Source organism: Gymnodraco acuticeps, unplaced genomic scaffold (assembly GCF_902827175.1).
Source record: "Gymnodraco acuticeps unplaced genomic scaffold, fGymAcu1.1, whole genome shotgun sequence".
In the NCBI taxonomy this organism is placed as follows: domain Eukaryota; kingdom Metazoa; phylum Chordata; class Actinopteri; order Perciformes; family Bathydraconidae; genus Gymnodraco; species Gymnodraco acuticeps.
Genome location: NW_022991219.1, coordinates 2199662 through 2211862, shown reverse-complemented (window position 1 = coordinate 2211862; position 12201 = coordinate 2199662). Strand labels below are relative to the sequence as shown.

The following is a 12201-nucleotide window of genomic DNA, read 5'->3' as shown; positions in this document are numbered from 1 at the left end:
TTATCTCGTGCCCTCATTGGTCATGTGCGCGTTCGTGTGTGTTGGAGGGGCTCTGTAAGGAAGTCTGTAAGGAAGTGGCAGATTTTTTCCGGCTGTGTATTTTCAAATTCTAGCGCACTCGAGCTGGTTTCTTTTAAAAAAGTAAATATATATTTGTGACCCATTTTTAGAACAATACATATTTTAAGAATCAGAATCTATTCAGGGTTTGTATGTAGCCTTTTGTGTGATTTTTTTTATTGACCCTGAATAATAAAAAACATTTCTGACAGTAAAAAAGGAATAGAACTTTAATATAAAAGGTAGTTATAATTATTGATAGCTAAGTTGATTTTTTCTTTCTTTTCCTTAAGATGTTATATTTGACACTTTTAAACAATGTGATTTCTGTTTTGATATTATCATAAAAGTACTACTTATTCTTTATCAAATCTGTGAGTTTCTACTGTGTAAATAAAGGTTTCAATCAATACAAAACGTTTTAAAGAGTCGACTAATCTTCCACTATAACACAAAATACACAACAAAATAAAACTATATAATACTGTGTGTCTCTAAATATTTGCGTTGGAGTTGTTAGGACACTACAGAAAGGTCAATATAAGGAAATAACATTTCTAAGGATACAGTCCACACCTACAATTACTCCACCTTTTCACAGTACTACCCCACCTTCTCTCACATTACAGTAACATCTGTTTGGTTGTGTGTCTCAGTTGCTCTGTCATAGAGGAAGAAGCAGTGCTAGGCTCAAACATCCTCCAAACGTCTTTATCAAGGTAAGCAGCATCACATCTGTCCTTTTTAAACCTACATGCACAGGCTCGGAGTGAGGGGAAATATACACTAGCAGTACCTGAACGTTTTTTAGTTTTCCAGATTTGTTTTGACTTTAACAAATCTGTACTTCAAAATCAAAGGAGAGCCACTTGTAATAATAGGAGCTTTATGATCTATTTGTGTTGAATCCAAGCTAAATATTTTAAAACATTATATAATGAATGTCTTACCCTTTCTGGCGAGGTGAAACCTACGGTAAATGCCACTTAGTGTTGGAATGCGTTGCTTTGTTTTAATGTGTGTATAAGTTATCGCTCAATCAATGAATTAAAGTTTATATATATATATATAGCCCAAATTCACACATTTTCCATTTGTCTCGGACCCTTTACAGTTTGTACAGAATGTTCAAAAAAAAGTGGCTATGGCTCATTAAGAGGCGGACAGGTTAAACATGATCGGCCAATCGCTCTGATTTTCCAGTAATTCACTGACCAGACTGCATTCTCTGGTTTGTCAGGAGCTTCCGCCAAGCAGCTTTAAAATTACATTTACATATAGTATGCAGCATTTAAAAAAATTCACTAGCACATTCTGTGAAGATATACACATGCTATACATATGCAGAAACCACAAGTAAAGCATGAATCGGCATGAGCCCAATCCAACAGATTTATACTGAAAGTGATGTTAACCACTGTTAATGAATGTTTTTTTGCATTGGCCAAACCAGCCTTTTGTATTACTGCTGTGCTACTGTGATAAAGTTTTAGTGTCCCACAGAAACTTCATTGATGTTACCCACAGCTGTGATTTGACTCAGTAGGGAAAGCAGAGGTTTTACCGATATCATTAACCATCGAAGCTGCAGGCCACCGAGCTGTCATTAAAACAAATTGCTTTCACCTGTGCTTTCTATGCCAGCGTTGTGTTCGAAAACACATAGTAATGTAGGGCAAACTACATAATCTGTATGTACTGCATACTGTCTCGTTATGTGAACGATGTAGTATGATATTACTAATGAATCTTTCATGCATAAAAGCATATAAAAAATGATGAACCGCTATTGGTCTGGCTCAAAATTTGACACGACTGATGCATTGTGGGACAGTTTGGTATCTGCTGTAAAATCAAACTGCATAACATTTGCATTAACACATTGTTCCTCCAGTCAGAAGAAACATTTGTTGACATGCTAGCACTAGAAGAATACGTATCCGTATTTGCTTGTGCTTTCTTAACACACACACACACACACACACACACACACACACACACACACACACACACACACACACACACACACACACACACACACACACACACACACACACACACACACACACACACACACACACCACCAGTAAGTGTGATGCACTGTGCACTGCTGAGTAAATTAAATGGGCATATCTTCCTCTCTGGTGCATGTTCACTGCAGATTTGCTGTCGATCAGCGTTTGGAGTATCATTTGTATTGTTGCATGGGACTTTGGATCATGTGAGGGCAGTGAACGATCTAGTTTCCCTTGGACAATCTATTATATAGTGAGAAAGCAATGCCACCAAACCAGTTTGCTTGCTACATCGTGGAGAGACAAATGGCCATTCACTGCTTTGAAATGCTTTTCCAAAAGGCGTTTCCAAAAGCAGACGGTTGACATAAAAAATTCCAATCTGGAGCCAGTAGCGTGGGGTGGGGAAAAATGTAGGGGAAGCCAATGTTTTTGGGTCGGGGGGGGTCAATAACGTAACCAGATGAGTGATTACAGCGCCCGGTAACATTTTACACACATTTGTATCATACAGATGCAGGACTTGTACACGCCTGTTATCTAAGCGACAGGTCCGCATGCACTCTCCAGCTGAAACTCTCTCGTCTTATTAATTTAAGCATTTTCTTATTAATTTAAGCATTTTCTTATTAATTTATGCCAACCTCCCCCCACCAATGCAATACCAGCCGCTCAATGCGCAGTGCAGATTCGGTAATTAATAAATAAGAAGCATTCATTCACAAACTAAATCAGGAGACCTTTAAAGTTTTACGTTCACATCAAAGTATCAGTATGCGTTGTGTTGATAATGGACGAGACCCGCCGAGTCAGCGTAAAGTTGAGACGATCTCTGTTTAATGTCTGAATCTGATAACAGATAAAATGATCAGTTTTACATACATTTCCCTCAGTGACTCCTCTCATTGCTTGGAACGTTTACAAAAAGGGAAGAGGAAACGTGAGGGACACAATATATACAAAAAGTAAAATCACAAAGAAAGGAAATGAAAGTCCTCACAACAATAAACTCCTGAGCACAGCTCTCCGACCTTGCCAGGTATTTAACATTCAATAAAATGAAGAACACAGAATACAATAATATAAAACACAGAATGTGTGTGATTATACAAAATAAAATAAAATAAACCCCACTGCATATTTACATCTGTTACACTAACACACACTGCAAGTGCAGCAACAGTCCTCGTCTCTGTAATTAGTTCAGTCCGTAGTCCAAAAGTAACACAAAAATATAAACAATCTCATCTATTCAGGTGATCGGGCCCTATATGGCATGCTATCTGCGGTGCTGATTTTCGGATAGCAGCACCCTGTGCTAATTAAACAACTGCAATAAAACAACTACTTCAGACTGAACACCTGCAGCTAAATCCAGGCAAGCAATGCACAATAACCAACAGAACCACATCAGAAATTGCACACATAGCTACACGGGCAGTTCAGGCAACAGGTATGCACAGAGAGAAAGGGGTGTGCATTTCACTCACCCTATTTGAAGAGGAAGGCCATTCTCCTGTCTTTCATGGTAGCGAAGTGGTCAATAACAATGTCATAGAACTTCCCAGCGGCCTTTAGGTCCTCCACAACAACAGAGTCAATGGATATTGTGGCTAGGTTGACAAGTCTGTCCTGTCCACACGTGTTCCTCAGATACGTTTTGATCCTTTTTAGACAGGAAAAGGAGCGCTATGCTGATGTGCTGGTGGCTGGTATCGTGAGCATGAGCTGGAGCAGCTTGTAGACCTCGGAGAGTGTGCCCTGTAGGTCATCCTCAATAAGAAGCTGTATCAGCTCTCCTGGTGGCTTGTGAAACAACCTGTTGTTGTACAGCGTGTGCAGCTCATTCCTTAACTTCTGCTCATCAAAGAATGGATACGTGTTGATCAGCTGAGCCAGCTCACTGCTGGGAAATGCATCAGGGTTGCAGAACGATGTGAATGATGTGTGTTCCAGTATCCGAAAAAAGTGCAGGTGCTCCATATCTGCAAATCTTTGGGTCATGTGCAACACTATGCCGTCAACAATCTGGAAGTAAAGACGCCGGAAAGACACAACCGTTTCCTCGTCTCCTTCTTGGTGCTGGTTAAACCCTTGCTCCAGGTCGTCCCAGCCGCGGCGACGTCGTTTACGTCGGGGCACAGGATCGCCGACTGCTTTGACCGTGTCATCGTAAATGCGACTGAATGTCTCATCTGTTCTTGTGGCTTTGAGAGCGCTGAGAGTGCTCATGATCCGATCCTGGCATTTTTTTATGTCCGCCGTCTTGCTTTGCAGAACCTGGAAGAGTGGTTCTGTGAGGCCGAAAATGGACTGAAAGACCCCGAGCAGGAAGGTGAAGTCAAAATCCTCAAGTTTTTGCTTCAAGGAAGCACTCTGTGCAATGGTCTCTTTGTCCCATCCCGGCTCTGTCATTATCCTGTCAAAAGCGATACAGAGCGACCCGCGTCCTTCATGGATGGCGTGTACTGCGCAGCTTTTAAAGTTCCACCTCACAGCAGAACCCCCTGGTACACGCACAGCTCGATCAACTTCAGACAGTGCTGATCTCTTACATGAACGTGAGAAAAAATTGTGGAAGGCATCGAGATTGGCAAAAAACAGTTTGGCTGCTTGGATGTTGTTTGTGCCTTGTGCTAAAACCAAATTTAATTTGTGAGCATAGCAGTGGATGAATAGCGCATTGGGGCAGTGTGCTTTCACTAAAGCCTGAACGCCACCGTGCTGTCCACTCATGCAGCTTGCTCCGTCATAAGTCTGACAAATCAGTTTGTTTGTTGGGCTGTAGTTCCCGATGGCTCTCATGACAACTGATGTTACAGCTTTTGCATCTCTTTCTAAGCTGACATCAAAAAAGCCGAGGAAACGTTCACACACACTGCCTTTTTCATTCACATATCTGATTATGATAGTGAGTTGGCACTTATTGGAGATGTCTGATGTGTCATCCACTTGTACAGCAATGAAAGGAGAAATATGTATTTCTTTATCAGTCTCATCCTGGATACAACGAGCTATGCTCTCAATTATGTCATTTTGTATGGTGTTTGACATACCACTGAAGACTGTTGACGATCCCAAGTGCTCCGCGAGTGCAGTGTCAAACTCTGCAAATGCACGTACCAGCTCTACAAAATTGCCCCTGTTAGAGCTGCCAGCGGCCTCATTGTGTCCCCTGAATGCTTGCTCTTGACGTGCAAGGTACAGGGCAGCAATGATGAGTTTCCTCAGAATATCCCGGTTCTTTTTTACTTGTTCGTTGTGCTTCTTTGTGCTAATGGTTCTTGCTACATCCAGAGCCTCGTCAATCCTGACGCGTCCAAAAAGCTTTAATTTCACAGCACAATCTATATGATTTTTAGATTTACCGTGCCTCTCAATTGCCCGTGACAGGTTGGCAAGGTCGATGAATCCTGAAGTTGCCCAAGGATTGTTCAGGGAGCACGAACCCTTGTCAAAAAGAAGACATGGCCATCAAAATAGACGCTGAAGTTTAGCGCTTCCAGTTAGCCACTCCGTGCGGACATAATTGTCCTCATTGAACGTCCGATTAGATCCCTTATTCCTCTGTGTACACAGCTCGAGTGTGGGCGTTGTCCTGCCATCTGCTTTAATTTTTAGTTGCTGCTGTAGCGGAAGTTTAGTGAAGTTATGCTTAATTAAGTACGCCAAATCTCCTCCCTCCATAATGCTTCATTTGCTTGATCATTTCTAACGGCGGTGATGACAGTTACAGTATTCAAATTGATGTTGATGTGATTGGATGGCAGTGTCCAATCAAATCGCCAGCCGCCAGCCGCCCCTGAAGGGAAGCTAGAGGCGGCTGGCTTCCCCTGGCATGGCCCTGACCAATCACAGGTTGGCAGGGGCATCACGTGGGCCTCATCTGATTGGTTAATCCCTCAATTTTTTTTCACCAAGGGAAGCTAGATTCTGCTGGCCTCCTCTCGCAACAGTGAATGCAATCTACTGTTTCACCATGACATCTAGAGGGGCGCTGTTTCACTCTTTGTAAAATACTCAATGAGAATGGGGGAGAGACGGAGAGACGGTCCGGCAGGAACACACAGGAAAGTAGAATTACAGAAACAAAACAAAGTGTTTTTATTTATTTATTTAAGTTATAACTACAATCCGAAAAAACAGGGGAAGCCTGGCTTCCCTTGGCCTCCGGGAGAAAACGCCACTGTCTGGAGCCAAGGAGCACACTTTCTCAACCAAACCTGCTTAACACCTTCCATTTGCCTCAATCAGAGTCACAACTGATTTCCAGGTCATGTGCATTACTGAACGGGTCAAGGAGGCCTTCACCTACAAACTGTCACTCAAAGAGACACATACTAAGCAGGAAGAGACTCAACATGACCAGAAAAACAAAAAGAATCACAAACTAAGCTTTACAAATGGGAAACTACTACAAAAAAAGATATATAAAGAGACACAACATAAGCACAGGGGGGTGCAAAACAACTCAATAATTATAAAAAATCACCATGAAAAGACACAAAAAACACTACAACTGATTACAAAGATAACTTCAATATCCTTTTCATCTCATTTTCTCTTTCAGCAGATATCATGGAAAAGGGTCAGCCACCTTATCCGACAATGCCAGCCCCCCCGTACCCTGGTCCCCCGGGTCCCCCTGGTTCCCATGTGAACATGGGTTACCAAAATCAGCCTATGCACCAACCCAGTAAGAGAGAGGCGATCTTCATTTGTGTCATATTACCATTGTTCTTCTCCTTTTAGTCCATGTGGAGCCTTTTGGTAGTTTGTATTGCTCTCTATTTAAACGTCTCCTTCCCATATCCAGTTCAACAGCCTGCTTACCAGTTCAACCAACAACAACCTCAGATGGTTCATCCTGGTGAGTGTTTCTCCTTCCTGTTTCTCACAAGGAATAATAATAGCAAAAAAAGAGAGAGCTTTGACGTTTAGTGACAGCAGGTTGGTGAGGAGGACTGTGGGTGTCAGTGAGTGTGACAAGGTGTCTCCCTTACAGTGAACCAGGTGGTGGTGCAGCAGCTGCCGACTGAAGTTTCTGGACAGATGGTGTGCCCGCACTGCCGATCCACCGTTGTCACTAAAGTGAACTACGTAAACGGCTTGCTCACCTGGCTGATCTGTGGCATACTGGGAGTCTTCCTGTGAGTACCTACATGATGCTTTGCTACTTTGTTTTATTTGCGGCAGATATTCTTTTAGATTCTTTGTTCTTGACCTTACTTAACACATACATTGATATCTTATTCTGGTACTGAATGTTATATAGCAAACAGTATAATACATGCTTACTGCAGTTAATACTATTTTATTGTCTGTTGACATGCATTCCAAATTATTATTTGTGTTAATGAGTGAAGTGATAAAGCAATATGAATACATTATGGTAATATGAATGCCTTGATAACACACTAATGATGTATTCTTCATACATAGTGTTAACAGCCAATTTTTATGTAACTATGCTAGGTTGAGCTAAGTCACATTTTGAAGGCAGCATGGTAGCTTTTTAACCTAAAATAAAGGTGCTGGCCTTACTGTAGTATTATTTTTGACTTAATTCTGATACTCCACATCAGGTGCTGGCCTTGCTGTATAATCCCCTTCTTCGTGGATTCAGTCAAGGATGTGGAGCACTCTTGCCCCTCCTGTAACAGAGTCCTGCACATCCATAAACGCAGGTGAAACAGCAGTAAACTGCACTGAAGCCACAACAAGAGGCAACCCGTGACCACACCAGGTTGGGAGCCCAACCATACTGTATGCAAACACATCGGACGTCATCATAACAATAAGACCTCTTGAGTAAAATGTGGGTTGTGAAAGCATTACTCTGTACTGGACATACTTTGTAGAGAGCAGATTATAAGAGCTGTGATATCTTCTTTTCTTTCATCAATTGATTTAAAATGTGCAATCATGCTTACATGACCTTAGTGAAATCTAATGAAAAACCTAATGATTGTTTGTGATATTATTTGTATTTGATCTGAATGATGTTCTCTCGATAAAATATACCTGTGTTAAATTGTATCAATGAAGGATGGTAAACACGCCATTTTCCTTTAATTTCATATTTCCTGTCTTGTAAAGGCTGTGAGTAAAGTCAATTTGGATGTAAAATTATTTGTAAGGCACCTACATTTATAATATTAATTTCATTTTGATTAAAGTTTTTTTTGAAAAGTTGATACGTTTATATACAATTATTAGTTTTTGTTTTACTGAAGACTAAAAAAAATGTATAACAAAATAACAAAAATGCACTATTTGTGGAAACATTTTAGTACAGAAAACTATTTCCTGCAACATTTGAGTCTTTTAAAAACATGATGACAAATGAATATATGTTAATGCAACAATATGAAAGAATTGGGAAAGGCTATTACTTACCTCCTATACCAGGGGTGCCCAACCTTTTTTGAACCGAGAGCTACTTTTAAAGTTGCCAGTCTGCCGAGATCTACCAGTCCAAATAGAGAGGTAGCCATTACTGACAGCCTACTACCAGGTAAATACACACTTCTTGTATAAAACTGACCTTTGTACGATGAATACTTCATAAAATACTGCAGATCCTTTATCTTACCTCTTTCTAATCTACACACATACAAGTATTTAACTGAAGTTACACAACAGTGCTGTTGATACAGAGTTGGAGTTTATTCACACGTCACATACTACAGTGGGTCATGTTTTCAAGAAACATTGAACAGTGCTGCCACATATGACACAGGAGAAAAAGAAAAGACGCTGAACCCTTTATTTGCCATTATATAAAAATAGTGTTGCTACAAAAGTATAAATTAGGCTTACTAATAAGACAACTCAGATCTGAAGCTACACAGGAATCTGCTGCCAAAGTGCAATAAAAAAGACAAAATCAATAGAATCAAACCTTTTTGTTGTTGCATTTTAGTAGAGTATAAAAATAAATGCCTTTAAAATAGGATGCTAGCAACACTAGTTTCTTAACCTGAATTGATAATAGACTATAATCAATTTAAACAGAACAGACCTTAATGTTTGCATTCTTATACCATGTTGTACAATAATTATAATGAATAAATTCAAACAAACTAAAACTTACAGCAGATTAATAGCGGTATCTAACTTGAGTTTTTATTATATCAAAAACCTGTTGAAATGCTACTGTTATTTTTACTATCCCCAAAAGCACGTCGGCAGCCTCCAGGACTGCTTCTTTCACAACTTCGCCGTCTTTGAAAGACTTCATGTGTTTCGCAAGAACGTGACTGACACGATAAGATGCTATGGTAGCAGCCTTGCTCTTGTTGTTGGGCCTGGTGAAAATGGACTGCTGTGCATTTAGCTGTCCTTCCAGGCCCCTCCCCTTTTGGAGCGTAGGGCAGAATTAGGAGGGAATTCCGTCTCGTAGCGTTTGTGCACTGTTTTGAAATTCCGCTCCTAAATTACCCTTCTTCGATAAAGCCACGCTCGCATTGCAGATGAGACAGATGGACTTTGAATTGGAATAGATAACAAAATAATCATCCTCCCACTCGGAGTGAGAATTATATGTTTTGCTTCTGCCATAATTGCGGTCTTGTGTGTGTGCGGCCTGTCACTCCTGTGTTGACACGGACAACGTTAGCGAACTAGTGCAGTGCACACTGCCCACTGCTCAGTGCTCACCAGCCACGCCCCGACACATGGGGTCACGCCGGCCAATCACAAAGCTTTGATGCGTTCAAGTGCATTATTCTGGCACGGGAAGATAATGTTATAGGACATTAACGATAAAACAGAATATTGTTGTTCTATTTTTAGACACATCTCGCGATCGACTGGGAATCTCCCCGCGATCGACCGGTCGATCGCGATCGACTGGTTGGGCACCCCTGTCCTATACCATTAATATCTTAAATCATTTTTTTAACTCAGCCTTTTATTGCAATACTAACAAATTCATTTCTTAAAATGAATACAATAAATCAAATGATTACCTTTGAAATATAGCTTTTTGTATTAGCAAGCCAGGTTTAAACTGTCAATGTAGATGCTATTATGCAAATATGTACTACACTATAAAGTAGCAGCCCATAATGTTTAAAGCAACTTTTGATTGTAGGATTGTAAAAATCGGGACATCTAGAAGGGGTACGGAGTACAATTACTTGTTATGTTACATGTTCACATTGAGCTGTCCTCAGGTTGTCATAATGTTGAGTCAAAAGGTGAGTTAGTTTTAGAGATATACATTCTTCTCTGCATACTAGGGATGCTCCGATCGATCGACCTAATACACCTAACACACTTAGCTATTTTATCTACCTCTGGAACTAGCTAAACTAGATATACATATATTTATTATTCACTTTCGGGTCACGCATTACTGGATCAGTGAGCTGCATGAGACGATACTGACAGGTCAGGAGAGAGAGGGGAGAGAGGAAAAGAGAGCGCTTCCGCTCACAATTCCCGTGTTATTATCCAAAGTTAATGTAAACTTGAATACATTATTGAAGTTTACATTAACATTTTAACATGTTGAACATTTTTTATTCAACATTACATTAACATTTATTTTTATTTGATTATTTATTATTACATTCAAATGAAGTACATTATTCAATAATGTACTTCATTTGAATGTAATAATTATGTTGGTTGTTGTTTGTGGAATATACAGCGAATGAGCCCCATTAACTGAGTTTTAAACATCACTTTAAATCAGTGCTTCTCAAAGTGTGGTCCGCGGACCACTGGTGATCCGTGAGTATATTGGTAACATTTCACATTTGAAATAAATAAATACATTTAAGTTTTCCGCACTCTCGCGGGAATATCTCCGCAATGGAGCGAGCTTAAGTTTAACTTTCGATTGCATGATATAGCCCAGCGCAACACCTTCATCACACGTTGCCACTTGTTTGTACCATTTTCAGGCGATTTGTAATCTGTTCTATAAAAACGATGTGTCTTTGGATATTTGTGGAGTTAGGTGGTTAAGTGGTCCTTGGTATGAAAAAGTTTGAGAAACACTGCTTCAAATGGAAGATCCCCATAGGCCCTGCCCACTCGATCGGATCGGCGATCGGTATCGGCCGATACTGATTCCGCCGATCGGCCCCAAAATTGGCGATCAGAGCATCCCTACTGCATACAATACATTTTAAAATTGAATTACAGTGAGATAATGATGGCATGTGGAAGAGGGGCAGACTCTTTGCACAGTTAGGAAAGGGATGCAGGGATAAAGTGTTTACAGAGTAAGCGTTTCGCCCAGCAGCCACTACTGTAATAATGATGACTGCACACCAGTTAATGTGCATGCTGGGTCACAGGCTGGGTTAACTGGAATACTTGATTGCAGCAAAGCTATTATTAACCTCCATTACAAACTGTCTGCTGAATAATGTCTGCCTTCATTTAAATGTCATGATGCAACTATTGGGAAGGTCAGGGAAAATAGAGGCCTTTAAATGTTGGTGCTGTCATTTAGTAGTAAATGTGTATGTTGATTTATATGATCAGAAGTGGCTAAAACGTATCAAAGTAAAATTGTTGTCTCCTCTATGCTGTTTGTCTACTTGACTAAAGACAAAGCTGATGTGCTGAATGTTCTGTTAAATGAGATCTCAGACTGGAGCTTACTGCCATTCTCAGAGCAGACAGCAGATAGAGCCAACTGACTGTGAGCTGAAGCTTTTCATTTGACGCTCCCCCACTTACACTTGACAATTCCTACAGTGCCCTGTTTTATACTTGGACTGCTTTAAAAAAGGGAATAGTGGTTTTTTCCCAACCTCTTTTCCTTTACCCCAATGGAAAATGTCCCTCTTTGAGGTCAAGGAAAGATCAGAAGGACAATTTATAGGGAGGAATTACGTAAAGAGAATCTACTTGCACTTATACCCGACAATATAATTATGCAGCGGCAGATATCATAATAATATTGGGAGGGATGAAACCCTCTTTAATGGTCACACATGCAGAGCACACAGCACACACAGTGAAATGTGTTCTCTGCTTTTAACCCATCCTAGCACCAGGAGTCTAGTACTAGGAGCAGTGGGCAGCTATTGTACAGCACCTGGGGAGCAATTGGAGTGAGGGGGGAAGGGGGATGTCCGGTACTTTGCTCAAGGGCACCACG

General features: G+C 40.6%; 1 protein-coding gene across 2 annotated transcripts; it reads left to right on the top strand.

The window, feature by feature from the left end:
• The first annotated feature begins 644 nt into the window (after positions 1 to 644).
• LOC117561772 (cell death-inducing p53-target protein 1 homolog) lies at positions 645 to 8270 on the top strand. 2 transcript variants are annotated; one of them, XM_034239385.1, is made up of 5 exons: positions 645 to 779; positions 6646 to 6771; positions 6892 to 6945; positions 7081 to 7225; positions 7661 to 8270. In XM_034239385.1, the coding sequence occupies exons 2-5, from the start codon at positions 6654 to 6656 to the stop codon at positions 7764 to 7766; spliced, it is 423 nt and encodes a 140-aa protein (XP_034095276.1). In that variant the 5' UTR covers positions 645 to 779; positions 6646 to 6653; the 3' UTR covers positions 7767 to 8270. The 2 variants fall into 2 exon arrangements, with proteins under 2 accessions (XP_034095276.1, XP_034095277.1); XM_034239386.1 differs by having other exon boundaries at positions 651 to 779; positions 6649 to 6771.
• Positions 8271 to 12201: the final 3931 nt, after the last annotated feature.

What these genes read in the sequence shown, in the direction of transcription:
- LOC117561772 (XM_034239385.1), top strand. Translation starts at nt 6,654, where the DNA reads ATGGAAAAGGGTCAGCCACCTTATCCGACAATGCCAGCCCCCCCGTAC. An exon ending in TCAGCCTATGCACCAACCCA is followed by an intron (nt 6,772 to 6,891) that starts GTAAGAGAGAGG and finishes TCCCATATCCAG; the next exon opens with TTCAACAGCCTGCTTACCAG. An exon ending in ACCTCAGATGGTTCATCCTG is followed by an intron (nt 6,946 to 7,080) that starts GTGAGTGTTTCT and finishes TCTCCCTTACAG; the next exon opens with TGAACCAGGTGGTGGTGCAG.